Source organism: Gavia stellata, chromosome 1 (genome assembly GCF_030936135.1).
Source record: "Gavia stellata isolate bGavSte3 chromosome 1, bGavSte3.hap2, whole genome shotgun sequence".
Taxonomy (NCBI): Eukaryota; Metazoa; Chordata; class Aves; order Gaviiformes; family Gaviidae; genus Gavia; species Gavia stellata.
Genome location: NC_082594.1, coordinates 59,780,970 through 59,799,424, shown reverse-complemented (window position 1 = coordinate 59,799,424; position 18,455 = coordinate 59,780,970). Strand labels below are relative to the sequence as shown.

The following is an 18,455-nucleotide window of genomic DNA, read 5'->3' as shown; positions in this document are numbered from 1 at the left end:
GCCTCACCCTCTCAACTGTAAAACATTTTTTTTCTGTTGCTGCTGTTCCTCTGAGGCTTTAATGTTTACACAGCTTTTTCCATAGCTTTGCTTTGTAAGGACACAGCCCCAATTAAAGCTCTGATTCTGCAATATTCATGGAAAAAAAATAACACAAGTTCAAAAATTTCTTTTGAAGAGGCTGATTGCTGTTAACCAGCCAACAAGTTAGTTAGTATATTGCTGATTCTTGTTTTCATCTCTCAGTTTGATTTCATCACTGTAGCAATGAGGTTAGCCATATAAAACTCTGCAAATGAGCAATTTCTGGGGAATAAATATTTATTAAATTGCTGCTTTTGAGCACTGGAATCTGAAGTATTTTTTTAAAACTAATCAAAATAACTCAAGAGTGATAAACACATTCTGGGGATCATAAGGATGGAGGGCTCTAATCAAAGCTGTTGAAGCAGCAGGGCTCCGATATACTGCATTGTAAAGGGGGTGGGAAAGAGGGTCCTGGAATCTCACTTAAATCTTCACCTGTGGGAAGGAACCTTTGTAATAAACAGCAGCTCATCTGTCTGCAGCAAGGCAGAAAAAGGTCAACGCAACGGCTGTTAGGCCTTTAATATTTTAATTTAGGCAATTATCAAGGGACCACATGTAGAACCTCTTGTCTACAGAATCCACATGAGGGCATGATGATAACTTTATTATCCAAATGACATAAAAAGATACCCTAGCAGGTGTACTCACTTTCTTCAGTAAGAAACACCATATGACCAGTTTTTATGACGTTATGTTCTTTTTATTTTAAAAAGCATATACTTATTCATATATTGGGTTTTATATATTTATACTTATATATTTATATATTGTTTCTTATATATTTATGCTTATTTGTATAGCATATTTATTCATATGTAAAGGCAGTAGCAGTTCTGTAGCATTTCTATCATATCTGAATGTGCTTTATCTATGCTTAACTAGGCACCCCACTACTCATACCAGGTACGTTTAACATTAGCTACTGATGAGAAGGTAGTTCAGACATGTCAAGATTACAGAAGAAATATGCAGTGTATTTCCCAGTTCCCCTTCTTGTAACTGCTAAACCATCCTTCCTCCCAGGATGTCTGCCTGTATATAAAGTTAATGCACACATTCTCACATTTAAATCAGAAAAAAATAATTTACCTACTCAGTCCCTGATAAATCCCTTGCCCGTAATATTTTTTTGTAGTATACAATAAATACATATATAAGATGTGAAGGTATTACATACATAGTCCACACATACTTAAATTATACTGTGACTTTTGTCTCCAAAGCAGCATGTATGAAGTGATTACATACAAGTGTTCAGGGGTGCTCTACATACACATACATGTGCATGTAAGTATTTATACATGTATATCAGATTTTGACAAAGAAAAAAACATATGAAAGATGCATAATTTGGACCCAGAGTAAGCATGTTAGTCAGACCTTGAAGTTAATGTAAATCTTCTGAGGCTACTGACTATATGTTCCACCTGCTCTGTATTTCTGTTGATACACAACATACATACCACTACACAATTTACATTTTTTCCTAAGTGCAATATCCTGAAAAATTAAAAATTACAGTGAGAACTGAAAATTCTTTTAAAACTACAGCATAGTTTCCTTTAAAAAAACCCAAAAAACTAGAGTCCTCTGTAAAAAGTTGAGTTTTCATAACACAAACTCAAAATTACTAAAAAAATGACAGCAGAAAAGAAATACATTTACCATCTTTAATTCTCTTCGTGGTGCTTATGTTTTCAAAGCCTGGTAACAGTAGGTGATTTTATTAAGTATATGGTGTGACAGAACTTAATGAATATTGGATGAAAAAGAAATCCGAATTCAACAGATATTCACTATAATGTGCTTAACTTGATAAATAATAGCAATACTTACTAGACCTCCAGCATTTACTTCCACTTAACATATTTCCTTTCTTTTACTCAGTATTTAAAATACCAAAGAAAGGCTATGGTTCAAGATCCTACTGTACCCTACAGCTCATTGGTATTACAGCTCCCAATACTTTTGTTGTTGTTGTACTACCATTATGTGTTATTACACTAGAACAACAGTAAACTGAAAGATAAAAAAAGCTTAAGAGGAAAAAAAGCACAATCTATGTCCCAGTCCCGCAATGAACTATTAATGCATCAAATTCCACTTACCAACACATACAGGTTCTAGTATTTCCCAATTCCTTGCCATATCAGAGTCTGTTCGCTCTTTCTGGTAAGAGTCATTAAAAGACCAGACTGCCCATCATACTGGCAAAGGGCAATGCAGGAGCTCTTCAGATAGAGCAGTACATTTGCTATGTTGTGTAAGAGCATCGAACATGAATGCTCACTATCATAATACATGTTTTTGTGGTTACCTATCTTAAGCTTCATTATCAAAGATGAAAAAATTTATATTTACAAGTACCATGTTCTACATGACACAAAAATAGCCAGTATATTCCTACCTATTGGTTAAGAAAGAAACCCCTCACACAGCCATACACACCAGTTCCATCAGCTTGAGCAGCTGGCACACAGGCACAGATAGACAATCAGAGCTAACTTGAGACACAGAAGAAATGAATTGAAAAATTCCTTTGTCAATACGCTACTCACAAGCTGAGCTCGCTCTGACACACTACAAGGCTCCGCTGATTTTTTTTAAGCCAACTTGTTGAAAATTTTAAAATCTAAAACGCAGAAAACAAACACTGTGGCACAATGGGCCTGTAACACTGAACTTTTTTAGTCATATTAATATTGTTCTTAGCGGCATGACATTCTCAGGAGAGAGATTAGTTTCACAGTGGCAGAAAATATGTATTAAGACACAAAACCATGAGTGTCTACATAAAAACAGCTGTTCTATTTTTAATACGACAATAGAAGTAAACAGAAAGAGAACAGCCTAGATACTCTATATGAGCTCCTCAAACCATCGCTCTGAAGCCTCCGGCGTAATTAAAATTTCCTCCTTCGGTACCACGACGGACCACGTGAAGCGATCAGGCATCTCCCACCCTTCATTTTCAATTCACCTCTCTGCCTAAGCACAACTCCCAGCCCACCCCGTCTACCTGACAAGTGACAGCCCAATCTGATTAAATGCTTGCAAGGGAGGAGACTCATGGGCCTCCATGACAGGCCAAAAGTGATCACCATGGAGATACATAATTACAGCTGTCAACGCGTCTACTGTCCTGCTGGCATCAATTTGATTGCTCCCAGCAATAATGATAGACAAAGCTTAGTGTGCACTCTCCTGCACCCAATCACTTTATCTATTCTGTGGTCCATTTAGCTGACATGCAACATTCACACAAGCAAATAACAGCAGTAAGCAGAACATTTAAGGCATTTTAATTGTTTTTTCTTTGTATGGATGGCTCACAAGCGCAAATGTTATTACATAAAACTCCTGCTGCAGCATTAATTGAAGAAAGATTTGGTGGGACAAAGACTGTAGGGGGTATAGTTTGTCCATTATCACTTGTACTTTCAACAGGTCTCACGTTTGGAAAATTGCAAATTGCAAAAACTTGCAAGGGCAAAATGTTTGACATCCTGTTAGCTATTACAACATGGTGAAAACTTCTAACAACCACTGGAGTATTCACTATAAATGCTTATTAAATACACTCCTTGTTTCATTTAAAAAAGTTTAGATACATCCAATGATACCTTTTTCCCTCATCTCCTCTTTAAGATCATATAATGCCTTTTAGATCTTCCCAATTTTTTTCTGCTTTCAGGCTTTGAACACAGCATGAAGCCTTAAGGACCAGAAAGGGTCAGGTCCCTTCGGAAAGTACACGGGCAAAAACAATTTAAGAAGTGAAATAAATCATATATCCAATAACATCTCCACATTTAAGATTCCTCCTGTAATCCTTCACCATTTGCCGTGCAAGCAATCAGACTGAATAATCGTATTCACAGATGGTACAGCCTTGTCATTCCACTAACTGACAAAGTGTCGTGTAGATGTGCACTTATGACTTAGACTACCTTGATTTTACAGAACGGCTGTGTCCTTGCTCTTTACACACAGCAGAAAACACTGCTTGTTAAACAGCCGTTCCATATAGTTTGACTGTATCCTGAAACGTGTAATCATCGCTGTAACAAATTTCCTCTTTAAAGTCTACAAAGCTAAACAGAAAGTACTGACAGTTTCTTACTGGTGTCCCCAGTTTTCTGTGCTTAAAGAGCTGACTCAATGCTTCACTGTCCTTTCTAATCACCACGGTATTTTTACTAAAGCTGGGTTCGAAAAACTTAAGCTGAAAGTTATAGAACGTAACAAAAAATTTCAATACATAATGGTTTCCTGTTATACCCAATTTGAACATTTTAAACCCTGTTTGGAACCGTACATTTTTAAGCAGTTTTTCAGGTTGCACAAATAAGTATTGCCATGTCCTCTCCCCCCGCCCCCGGCAAAAAGCTGGAAAAAAGGTCCAATTTACAAAGCTACTGAGTACTTATATTCTCTGTCCGTAAAAGAAACACTCAGCACCTATGAAAAACTGAACCAAGTTACTTACGCTTGGCACATGCAATGGTTCCTGATACTGAGAGAGTTTACCAATGGATGGCAGGCCAAAAGATTTGTAGGGGTCCTGAAATAAAATTCAACATGAGAAAGCATTAAGCTTTTACAAATGCAGAGAAGATAACATGAAAAAGCTTGAAGTCTAACAGAAACCACTGCTGGAATAACTTTGTTTTCTTCCCCAGAATTGCTTGTGTTGAAGTACATTTCTTCATCCACCTACCCCTATGACTCCAAATAAAGAACTGGAAGCATATAAATTCTCTTGCATCGCAGTCAAAAAGCAGGAAAGAAGTGCTCTGCACATAGCTACAGTACAGCACCAAAATATACAAAGATGACATTTTCATTTGCTACATTGTGCCTTGGAAGAAGGATGGGAAAGTATTCAGAAGGGTGGAGTTGAGAAGAGAGTATAAGGAAAAAAAATTCAGAGATAAAAAGGGCTTTTAGAAATTCAATTATCTTAAGAAATCAAACTGACCTTTATGCCTTTGGAAATCTCCTACATAATGCAATACCAATATAAACTTAATAGCACAGCAAATGAATATATGGCCTACAGAATAACCAAACTCACGGCAAAGTAGCTGGATCCATTACTTACTTACAAATGTGAAGGAATCTAAGTTGAACAAAAAAGCAACCAAGCATCAGTTACTCCAAGGTAAAGCCTACTCATACTGAGAATAGCTTCCATGCCAATCACAGGGCAAATATTTATTCTTTATAAAAATTGATCATGTAACTTGTAATCAGTAGAGCACGTTAAAGATTATGTGCGTGATATGAAGAGAAAGAAAAAACCAACATAAAGTAAGATGCCCTGTGTCACAAAAGCCACAATAGTTAAGCAAGGGAAAAGGCATCTCAAGGTGCTGAATTATTTTTGAAAAGCACAGTTACCTAAAACATTCCTCAAACAAAACAAAAGAAACTAAGCATCATTTTTTAATTAACAAACCTTGATTTTCATGTATCAAAAATGACGGCAAAAAGACATTAACTTGAAATGTCCTAAACATGCTTGAAAATGGGTTTTATATTTTAGCAAGCTTTTTTAAGGTGAGATAGAGTCATACCGTAATTATGAAGTTATTGTCTTGGAGTGCACTTTGAAAGTTTGTCCTATAAACTGTGGTTTCAGAAGATATGTAACTTGCTTTTTCAGCAACCTATTAAAATGTTTTAGTACAACAACAAAAATTCTGTATAGCCATTTAATTTCAGCTGTCTTTTTAAGACAAGAAGTTTCAAGTACACAAGTTAAGAAACCTGGAAACACTAGTTAACTGCAGCAAATAACTCCAGCGCTGCATCATTAAATGCGAACAGAACATACAGCAGATAACTAAGGCTTATTTCTAAGGATATCTCTTTTACCACTTTTAAATTTGACTTTCAGAAAAAGGGTATGTTGAAATAAATACTGTATTTTGAATTAAAAAATAAAAATTCTACAATTCTATGAAAGCTCATTAACCATTTGTGTTTCATGCTCTAAATCGCGACTTTCATATGGTATTCCTTGAATTCACCTTGGCATCGATCCACACCTGGGTGTTATTACTCCACAATTCAACCACCTACCCTCCTCCCCATTACCACTCATTTACCTCAGCATAAACTCGACATTCAACCGCCCAGCCGTTGATGGGAATATCAGCCTGTTTGTGCCTGAGAGGGTAACCCTTAGCAACACGGATCATTTCTTGGACTAAGTCCAGGCCAGTAATGCATTCTGTGACGGGATGTTCAACCTGCAAGGTCAAGAACTGTCTGTCAGTAGGTAACAAAAACAACCAAAAAAACCCCACTCTCCGTAAACACACAGAGATAAACAAGAAATTAGACTAGCCAAAGAACAGACAAAGAATACATTCCCATCTTGGTCTTTTTCCCCAAAAAATTTCTACTTGACAAACTCCAGCAACCACCTTCTTTGCAGGGAAACCTCAAAAAATAAAATAATTAGCAGATTACAATAACTAGGAGCAGCACACAAAAGGAAAACTATAGAGAACACCTAGGAAGGTTTGGGGTTTACAGGGTGATTTTTTTTTTTTCCATTTATTTTACAAATTCAAATACACCTGGTAACTAGTTTATTTTTCTTTGTTCGGAAGCTTTCCCCATTCAATTTTGTTTTGAAAAGACTCGCACTGTAGCCATAAATATATTTTAACTGAAAGTCTCAAAGTAGCTGATAATCAACCCATTCTGCTACACTTAACACAGCACGTACAGGAGCCGCTTACAATTTTCCATAGAACTAGCCTACCCTAAATCTCACCCATTCGCCTGCTTTCACTAACCTGTCCTGACAAGCAACCAGATTAGCGTAATCTTGCATCAGCGCAGTGTAGCAGAAATGAGCAGATGGATCCTTCAATTTTTTTCCCCCCTCCAGACTTATCTGTTTAGTGCTTAGCATGCACAATAGCTGGGCTGGACCAGCAGAGTCACTCTGCGCTCTCAGCAAATTGCTGCTAACGGCTTTGGATGATGCTGCCATGGGAATACCCGTCGTTCACACTAACCCCGGCATGTGCGTACAAGCATGCACACATGTGCGCGCATATGCGCATACACACTTTTTTCCTTGAAATGGGGACATAAATGAACACATTTATTAACTTTAAAAAACCTTTAACTAGACATAGTACAGTAAAAAAGCATCCAAAGACAGGAGGGCGCACCATATAGATGAAGCAAAAGATAGGCATGCTAAAAGCATGTTCTTCACACAGAGACAGCTGTAGGACTTTCCATACAGAAAGTATCACAGAACTGCCATCTTTATTACAAAATGTTTGTGTTCCAAGGGCCAAAATACCTTAAGAAAACACACTTCACAATGGTTTCTCTATCATGAGATGTCATACTATGTACGTTTCGTGACACAGGAAAAGGTCAGTGACCAAACCACTTGTCTTTCTTCCTTCAACTACACTAGTAATAAGGAAAACATTCAGTCATTATAATAATCTTATGACTTATCAGAACAAGAAGATGCTTTGGTCTTTAAGAAAAAAGCTTTGTAAAAATAAGCAGATGGCATCCATAATTAGCCCTGTGTGTGCTGTGAGTTTGTTTAGAGTTTCAACAACATTTTAAGATGTTTTGACATAATTTTAATGACAAATCATCACTGAAACAAGCACCTATTCTTTGAAGGATAAAAGTGACATTGAAATGGGAAATCTGATTATACAGTTTAAAGATGTACCTTTGGGATTCAATCTTGATTCTACCTAACACATGATCTTCCCCAGCATGTCAAGCTTAATAACAGTATTTGGAGAATCTACAAAACATCTCATTGTCTACCCTGCAGTGCTAAATTGAAGCAGTACAATTTCTATTAAGACTTGAAGTTTCTATTAAAACTCTAAGTTTTAATAGAAAGTTACTTACCACATATTCATATTTGGACAACAGAAGTTACTCGCTTATTTTGGAAAAAATTACCTTCGCATTTAGAACACGTTTGGAATTCTAATGTTCCAGATAATTAAAATACAGTATTTCTTTTTAAACCCCCCCCCAAGAAATTTGCATTATTTAGTTATACTGCCATTTTTCTTGGATTGCAATTGGCATTCCAGATTCAATAGCTTCATTGTTGTTTTCCGCTTTATTGTTGATGATCAAAATAGGATGGAATGTTTCTGGAAAGAAAAACATTTTTGTTGTTTGGGTCTTACAACTCACAAACATTTATTTAATCCGTTCTTCAATACAGATCTTTGACTTGGTCAATATTGTCTTCTGTTTCTTCAAAATACTCCCTTTGTGCCTGCACACAAAGCAGCATTCAAAAAATATGACGAAAATTTTTTGAGGGTTTTTTTTGGGTGGGGAGAAGTTGTTCTGCTTTCTTTTAGGACTGTGCTTCAACTACTGTTGTTTAGGCATAATGTAGACAGTACTAATAGCACCACTAATTTGGGGATACCGAATACATTTAAAATCCATTTTAGTATACATTAAAGACCATCAGATCACCAAAATGGGGTAGAAAAGAATTTTAACCTTGAAATCCTAGTTGACTGATTTGTAACTTTAACCCTTCAGTGAGGTGCACAGCTCAAACTGCACTTCTTTTAGCATTTGCAGTTTTCTTTCGGCAAGGGGAGGTGCAGGAGAGGGTCAGTATTTTTAGCATTATACGGAATATGCTTTAGCATACAGTACAAAAGGACATTAACAAAGCAGCAACGTCATATCCTGGTTCAACAAGCGCCCTGCAATGAGGCTGTGGAGGTGCAAGAATCCACCCACAAAGATATACATGCAGGATCTGAAATTAAAGCTCTCATCTTTTACAGTGCAAGGGAGGATAGGCATAGAAGTGAAGAAATTAGACCCCTCTTCTCCCTCCCCTCCCAAAAAAAGAACACACAGGCATCGTTATCGTCAGGTTACGAAAGCTCTAGAGTAACTGTCACAGCTTAGTCAAATGACTAAGGTAACTGTTGCATCTATTTTTAAATCACTATTAAAAGCTAGGCTTTAAATGTTTTCCTCTTTTACTTTTCAGCCTTCTACTTCAGGTGTCACTCTTGTTTTGCCTGACTTGTATTTTCTTCTACTAATTTTATGCCATACCTCTTCTCCATCAACAGCCTTACCATCCATAAAATGGCAAGTAAAGCCAAGGACTGAATTTTTAAAGAAATGAATGCAAGTATGCTCACAAACAGAGCTGAATCACACTCAATCGATCAACTCTTCTAGCTTTGGGCCACACTCAGATTTTGTAGTCAGCTGATCCAACATCCTGCCAGTGATGCCCCAGTCAATAAGGTAAGAGCCAATGGTGATATGGTATGACAGTGGGTAAATTCACACATTATCTCTGTTCTTAATACAAAGGGCAAAACCAGACATGTCTGCAGCAAGCAACCTACAGATCATAGCTATATCAAGGCAGATGTACCTTATTCTCAACAGGCAAGCAGAAAAATTGATCAGCAATAACTCTCAATTAGTTAGCTGCCGAAAGCATCACCTTTACTACCTGTTCCTTTACTTCTACCAAGTCCAATCATAAACAATTTATAACAACTCATCATTTCAATGCACTTAAGTATGATACATACCTCCTTTAAAAAGTCTTACTCCCCACTTCCTGAGATCCACACACACCTCCTTCTCTGAAAAATGCTACTTATGTTCCTGCCTTCAAGTCCACAAAGCCAGCAACATCCATGCAGGGTAAAGGGAAAGTGCTTCCCCTTCGTACTGGATCTGCTCTTCTTCAGACACTTCACAGCAATCAGCTCCCCTGTGAGCATTACAAGTGTTCTTGCTCCCCTAACCTTTTTCGGTTTATACAGGAAGTGACACTGGTGGCAAAGCCTGTAAGAAAATAACAACTAAGACCCAGTATATAGATGGTGAAGCAGGTACAAAAGAGCTAGGGGAACCTGCCAACATCGCAGTCCAGTTAGCATCCGTCCCCAGAACAGGATGGAGAGGCTGCTAATTCTCATCCTGTTCTGTGACTGCCAACGGTCCTAAAGCTTTACCATACTGGGGTTCATCCACAGCTACAAAAACAGTCATGCAATTTTTATGAAGAGTTGGAGCTAAGAGTTAAATTAGCAATGACCGCTCCCCTTATATTCTGGGGAATACTTTCAGGACACATTTTTCTCAAGACCAACAAGGTACTCCAATCTAACAGCAAACACTTCTGGATACTCCCACAGATTACACTCTTGCCCCTGCGTGCAGAAGGCATCAAATTACTCACAGACCCGTTGGAGCATTCAAGCAGACCACAGCGGCCAAAAAAATCTAAATTTCAGTAGACTTAAAACTACAGCCTCTGTCATCCCTACTACTGTAAGTCCCTAGTTGGTGTCATATACTCCTTTACATTCAGAGAAATAATCTCAAAACTAACTTTCAACATGCACCTCAGTTTCCAGGAAACATGATTCACCTGGAATCCCCTGGGTTTTTCTGCAGCAGGCAAATCCCGTATCAATTGACCCAAACCCATCAACTTACAGATGCTCCTCAGCTCCCTTTATTTCAGTAAGCCTGGTTTCTATTTCAGAGAACTGAACAGCAGCAGAGGTGCACACATGTTCTGCTCTTCAGGCATGCCAGCTTCCTGACTACTATGAGCAGGACCACTCGGGTCACATCTTTCCGCAAAACAGTTCACAACAGCCATGTATATGGGGTTTGGGGGCACATAGTAAAAAACAGCTTTTCAGAAAGGTTGCTGGAGAACAGACAATGTTTGGATTAATGTACACAATGAATGAAAAACACAGAGGAATACATAACAGGCAATCTCCTATGTTGTCCTTTTCTATAGACATAGTACATAATATGAGTTGCTGCTTATCTTCTGATTTACTAGTATGTGATTAAGAACTGACTGCAACTAGAACTACAAAAATTCCCATAAGCTAAGATGCTCAGGTAGATTTCTTTTATTGTTTCCTAAATAAGATGTTGCAGAAATAAAAACTAATGCACAGACATTTGGTACCAACTAATTTTTTAATAAAGCATGTAACAACTTTGAAAAATATTGAATCTACTTCCTCAGAGGAAGTTATCTTCCAGTATTCATTGATTCAGTTTTGCCCTTTTTTCTTTGCAAGGATTTGTTTCTTTATTGTACTGGACAGACGCGAGTAAGAAACCACTTACCACAGCCTACGAATACTGAATATGTCTTTTCTGTGCTTTAAACAAACAGCACACACTTTACATCAACAAGTTATTTAGCTCACAATTTCAGCATAACTTTCTCAATTAACATCCTGCACTTCAAAAACAAAATCTTGCAATTCAGTAATTTGACACAATTTCCTTTCCACTACATACTCCACATAAGAAAATAAAGAAACTTGCACCCAACAAAACCCACACTTTCTTTCCTAAAGATACAATTCCTCACTATATGTAGCAGCACTATTAAAGCCCTCTCAGCGTACTTCGTTCAAGGTGGCTCTGGTCACACTGCAGCCATTCGTGGTTTTCTTTACATCAAATTCAAAAGGAAAGAAACTAATGTACCCTTTGAAGAATGATCTTTTGTTTCTCTACTTGTTAAAAATGGAGGGAAGCCTCCTTTTTCTCCACCTTTTTTAATAGTATTCTATGACAGTTATATGGTAACATTGTCTCTAAGATATCACTCCATGCCCCGGCAGCACTGTTAATGGCATCTCTCAGATTCAATGACTTACACAAACAATGTCATTCTCCTCTGTCAACAACAATTAGCAATGCTTTTCTGTAGTTCTTTTGGGAAGCCTGAAAAGCAGACAACCAGTAGCTACATAATGGAAGTTGCATTAGGAGGCAAGAATGTGGCAAAAATCTGGTTAACTGTTGTCGGCTGACCCTCTTGTGTGAAGAAGTGTTGTTCGGCAGCAAAATCACCTTTTCTTTCGATTCTAAAAATGGCCATGAACAGCTGGTATAAACTGTGTGCAGAATGGATTCTGGTGGGCTTAGGGGATTGGTAATGGGATAAGAGACCTTTCACCTTTAGGTCAGTAGTTCAAATTCAGCCCAGGTTAGCAGCAATAGAAAGTCTTTACCATCTGACACTGTTCGTTAGCCTATTTAAAATGACTGAAGCAAAGTGTCACAGTAAAACAAGATTCCAGTATTAAGAAATATGAAGAGTCTCAGCAAACAGCAGAAACAGTCACTTGAGACTTTACTTTGAAATCCTGCCATTCAGCCTTTGTAGAAATCTACTCCTCCAACTCCTGACAGCCCCTTTCACTGCTCCCATACTCCTGCCCACCAACCATAATTCATCCTCCAGGCAGTTACGCACACCAAGACAAGAAAACCACCTCTTGACGTCCCATGGGTCTGCAACGGATACCAAAGTCACCACCTCTCTGTGGTTTTAGCTGGCAATCCAGACTCAGCTCATCACTTTGCTATTTATATTTTGCTGCTACTGTTTATATAGTGCAGCTGCAACATTTTCCAGCACTTCTCTCCTTCACTGAGCAAATGTGTAGCAGGTGCTGCCTAATGATGTGCAAGAGAATACAGATACCATTAAGAGACTGTTAGAACCAGCAGTTTATAAGCAGTGGAGCTCCAGACACTCACCAACAGGACTTCTACATACTTCTAGACATTTTCCAACCGTGCTTTTTATACTTTCATGAGTGGACAAACAGATGAAAAGGGAGGTAGAAAGAGACATGTTGCATGTAAAAATTCTTCCTGTGTTTTTTATACCAGGCATGGCCAGTTTTGTACAAAGACAAAGCTCTGGAATATAACGTTTTCCAAAGGTCAGTAAAATCTGATGAAAACACTGAAAGTGATGAACAAAAATCTTAACACTGGGTAATGTTCTGTGGGTGTATGGAAGTTTATTTACATTCGCCTTATGCCTTAGTATCAACTTACTTTAAAAGAACTTGAAAACATTTACATAAAATAAATGCTCTCTCTACAATTAACTGTAAAATAGAAACATACAGATATGCCATTTCCTTTCAATAAATCTCTTACAAACAGGTCAAAATTAACTTTTAATCCCTAAAAAGTTATGACAAAAATATTCAAACTGTCACATGAGGAGAAAACACATTGCTACTCAAATTACCATATTTCTCAACTCCACTGTGCTGAATACAGTCTATACAAATGATCTTTTTAATCAGATTACTCTAAGCAAATTTGGTCATGTTTTGAGGAGGAAGGGAGTGCTCACTTGTTATTTAAATCACATAACACGTGGGGGAGGCAGAAGGTTGGGAGCAGACCTGAGACAGACGTACAAACTGTAGTCAGAGCAAGTGCTCTCTTCACACTACTTGTCACACTTTTCTCAGTTCTCCTTAAGCTAACAAGAGATGCTTCTCATTTCAAGGTACTATAACCTTCTAGAATATGTGATATTTTCCCTTTGCTGTCACCTGTTGATTCACATGTAAGAAGCTTAGCCACACCGCACACCCATATGTTAACAGACATTCATTATTTACAGACTGTAGACTCTCTTCCTACGAAGTCAAAGATGAACATTTCTAATCTTCCAGTGAAAAGCAGAAGAGACTTTTCTGGTACAAGCCAGCATTTCTGATAGTAGCATGATAAGGAGATTTTGACACAACTTGGAAGTTAGAAAGGTTATCAATCTAAAGGGTCAAAAACTTTTTATTTATTTCAAAGCTTGTGTTTGGCTATTTTGGACTATAACTGCCTTTGATTAGGCTGATGAAACTAGGTAACCCAAAGCACACTACAGCGTGAGCAGCTATAAAGAATCAGATATTCAACATCTGGTCTGCCTCAACAATACTAACAGTGGTAAGCTGCCTGAAAACCACTCCAAAAGTGCCCTAAATGACATCATACCTAAGTTCTCCTCTAGCTGCTAGGGCAGCCATTTCTATGTTTTCTTGTGAAAAGCAAGAATAACTAGTTTTGCTATGCAACTATCCAATCTCATGTCTCATACTTATCAGCTGGCCTCTGAATGATGGCAGAGCAGCAGATACAACAAGAAGTACATTGCCAGCAGCAAGGAACAAATCATTCTAGCCAAATCGCTTGGAGGGAGTGAAACATCTGTAACAGATTTGTGTAGCATACAACACAGTGGAGCTGATTCACCAATTTTTTTTCCACTTTCCAACCTCATATTGTATTGCAGCAACACTTAAAAATTAAATAAAATATAAACTTCCTGTAAGGTGCTACTTATACTTTTTTGCAGAACTATATAGCAGAAAAGGTATATTCCCAAAGAGTTCCCAAAAAGACAGCCGCATAATAATACAACTCTCAATTACTGCAAAATAATTTACAAAAACCACTGGAAGATATCTGCCAGGTACACCAAATGGAGGGAGGGGAGAAATCTGCATGCAGTGCAAAGTATTGGACATGGTTTAGTTAGCTTTACGCAAGTATATTCTGCAGTCTGTATCGAAAGTAAAAAGGCTACAGTGATCTGCTTAGAGATTGCTGAAACATTAAAATGGACACAGGAAATTGCATAATTTAGTAGACATGTTCTGATGATGCTGACAGGTACCCGTGTCTCAAACACACTCTAACAAAGACCTTAGGAGCATCATTTATGGATCAGATGTCCATCATTTAGGAAGGTTTTTCCAGCTGTGGAGCGTTCAGCAAAAACAGGGCAAGTGAGCCTGTTAGCCACTGTTCACAATTAGGAGATGCAAAAGGAGAAGGCTGAAGCAATACAGGGACATCTAGAGACTCTCCTGGTTATGAAGTTAAATCTGGACAAGCTTTGTTAAAGTTTCTATGTTTGGCCAAGAACAAGGTGTTAGTTGCATAACTTAGTTGAACAGAAAGTAAAGCTGGAGACCTGGGAGAACTGACAGATCAATTGGGTAAGCCTGGGGAAGAATCGGAGAAAATTACTACTCTCCAGCCTTAAGCTGAAATGCTAATTAGAGACAATGCACAGTCAGGATAGAAGAATTAGAGAATATCTACACAAGTACTGTAATTTAAGATTAGTAAATTTCTTTAGGAGTTGGAAAGAATGAGTCTGCTATTATAGGGAACTGTCAAACTGCTTAGGCTATATTTCAAACGGAGTCTTTAAAGTCCTTAAAGATGGAATTGTGAAAGCTTTCTTACTGTGTATGTGGAGACCTCTACAATTAAGCAAGTTCGAGGTTTGGGACTTCGAACACTTACCACTATGCATTGAGCGGGGAAAACACCACAACACAGCAAAGATAACATCTTAAAAACAAAAATCGCAAAAAAAAATCAACTCCAAGGATACTCCATTGCTAATTCCATTTAGGAACTGGCGAACAATAATAAACTACAGGAAGGAAATGGTTTTGAACTGCTGGTGTGTTATGCAGAAAACCATAAATCAATTTTCTTCTATGTAAACAAGAACATGGAGAGTCACTGAAAAGTGTTCTCTCAAAAACTGCAAGCTTGGGAAAAGTGTAAAGAATATGACCAAAGAGACAGAAATTCTTCATAATATTTTAATGAAATACACATCGCCACTACCCACCACCCTCTCTAACTGAATCTAAGGTAGACCAGATTGTGCCTAGCAAACTCCTAGCAAAAGCATGTGAAGTATAACTGTCATGACCAATTCCAAAAAATACTGCTGTGCTACAAGGCAAGGCAAATTTTACGAGCAGTCTTCCCCTGGTACAGGGGAAGATTGCAACACCCCCATTCCCCCCTTCGTACCCCAAATCCTCTCTCACTTCTTTACCCAAAGCATAAATTTACCCAGACATTATACAAAGTCATGCAAAGATGTCAGAATTACAAAGATCTCTTTATGCTCTATCACTGCCCACATGTACAAGCAGCAGGCAGGACACAGCCCTAACGAAATGTAGCTAAAACAGAATAAGAAGCTAATCACTCTATTGCTTGATTGCACATTTCAGTCTTTCTGGCATTATTTAACAAAGTGAGAAAAGGAGGATAAAGATGATGGAATTTACTTGCTTACAAGTTGAACTTTCTTCCCGTCTTTGAGAATGACATCCAAACTTTAAGTTATGTGCCTGTTTTCTTAGATTATGACCAGAAATGCATTACAAGAGTCAAATAAGAGGTAGAGGGAGTTTTCCATAAAACACTTTGTCCATTCATTTGCAGTGTACATTATGACATCTACTACTGACTACATGTGTTGTTACAAAAATCCTACACCATGTCAGCGTGCTGTTTACACAGTTGCATTCCAGTCACAATTTCAAATCATATGCCGATTGCTAGTGGTTTTATTGCTGATATACACATAGTTTTAATCACCCTCCTAGAGAAACTCAGCAAGCAATCAAAGCATAAAAAAATAAAAAAGAAGCTTAGGGAGCAGTGGGGAAAAGCATCAGAGCACAGTGGCTAGCCACTTACTGTGAACTCACAGTGGCACTTAACAGTGACCTCTTGCAAGGTCTTTAGGTCAAGTGTAACAAAGAGCAAAAGCTCTGAACGCTTACTTGAGTGCTGTGCGAGGGCTCACTGCTGCACAGTATACGCAGGCTTATTTAAGTGAGTAGATCTTAAGTTCAGTGGGAAGTGCTCACATGCGTCAAGTCAGTTATGTGTAAGTCTTTGCAGAAGCAGACCCCTAAGCATGGAAGGAGGTTATGTTCTGTTTTTTTAAGTAACACTTTTCTGAATCTGAAGAGCTGTTTTTCTTACCTGAAGTCTAGTATTCATTTCTAAGAAGTAGAAATTCTTACTGGAGTCCACAAGGAATTCTACTGTTCCAGCAGAGGAATATTTTACTGCTTTGGCAAGAGCTACTGCTTGTTCTCCCATTGCTCTTCGAGTTTCAGGGTCTAGAAAAGTGCTACAATACAGAAACAATGCCTTTCTTCAGTTAAAATAATAATTAAATTATTTCATCTTCTACTTAAACTACCACCAAAAGAGGACAGCATTATTTAAGTTCTGAAAACATGTATGTCTATACATTTATATTGCTCCTAAATAGATATACTACATGCTTCACAATTACTGCTAATGTACAAGAAATTCAGGACAAATAACAGTATTCTCGAAAATACAAAATGACAGAACACACCTTTTTTATAACACTGAGATTTATAATAATGTAAATTAAATGAAAATAAATACATACAAATCCATGATATTTTAGAAGGCATATCTATTTGCAAAAAGAACTGTAACTAAAAAAATCCATCCATGGAAATATGAACGCCAAAATACAAGACACGAAGTCTAAGGGGAATTTGTTTTCCGACTCTGAATTAAAACAGCGTGGCCATTTCATTGGTATGCTATGCAATGAAGAAGTTTTGGAAATTAATGAAGTATTTATCTGGGCTTCTTATGTAAGATGGCAATGAAGAAAATTTGGGCATTCATAGTATTTAACTAAAACACCGTCAACAATATCATGACTTAAACCTCCATATCATCTATTTCCTCCCTCAGCTTTACTTGTAAGCTGAAGACTAGTTATCCGTGTTTGTTAACTGCAATTCATTCCTTTCCACAAATCCTGGACACACTCAAGGGCACCCAAAATGCAGCCCAGCTACCACTTTGGGAGCCACTGTGAATACTGCCCAAATACCAAGACTTCTCATTCTAGGAGAGCAACATGCCACTTCCACTGGTCCAGTGAATCGAAAGACTCGGGAAGGTACATATTTTCCGCTTGTTACTCTCCCCTGTACTGCAAATTCAGATTTAAATTAACCTATGCAGATTGTTAATTTAGAGCTAGAGAAATTTCTGTGGCTTTCCATCAAAGCTGTGAAACTGGTTGCCCCTCACTCTGATACACTGACCTTCAATGAAAGACAACATGTAGCTGTTTATCTTATGAGCTTATAAATAAGCTTATTGTATTTCTGTGGTGACTTGTATTAGGCACATAACCCAGCTATCATTTTAAAAGTACTTTAAGAGAATAGGAAGTCATTTCTACCTTACCTCTAAGTTACTGTTTAAAACGAAAATACCAAATGTTACGTATTCCTTGAAGTGTCCTCAACAGCGAGTCCTAATTCTGCAAAGGAGCAACCAGGAACCTCCACAAATCTGATGCAGCCCCATCAAAGTCAGCAAAGCTCTATCTGGGGCCCAGGACTGCATGCAGACAGAAGCCAGTGGTGGGTCAGGACTTACCTTTCAGTACTTACTATGGGGTTTTTCACTGAGACCTGAACTCACAGAAGAACTAGGGACTTCTGCCATAACAAACCATATTTGACATGACACAAAAAGTGAGGAAATATCTAGACAAACTGGGAGACAATGGAATCCTTTTCTTTACGGGAAAAGTGTTACTTAGCACCTCCGTCCTTCCAGTGCCCACATGGGCAGATTCTGATGGACAGTAGGGCAGGCATTTT

General features: G+C 37.9%; 1 protein-coding gene across 1 annotated transcript in view; it reads right to left on the bottom strand.

Moving 5' to 3' along the window:
- PCCA (propionyl-CoA carboxylase subunit alpha) overlaps nucleotides 1-18,455 on the bottom strand; it is a 302,331-nt gene that overhangs the window by 160,207 nt on the left and 123,669 nt on the right. The window contains exons 12-14 of the mRNA XM_059832438.1: nucleotides 16,771-16,921; nucleotides 6,204-6,347; nucleotides 4,580-4,654 (exon numbers count right to left, since the gene is read on the bottom strand). Coding sequence (XP_059688421.1) covers nucleotides 4,580-4,654; nucleotides 6,204-6,347; nucleotides 16,771-16,921 — 370 coding nt within the window. The remainder of the gene's footprint in view (nucleotides 1-4,579; nucleotides 4,655-6,203; nucleotides 6,348-16,770; nucleotides 16,922-18,455) is intronic.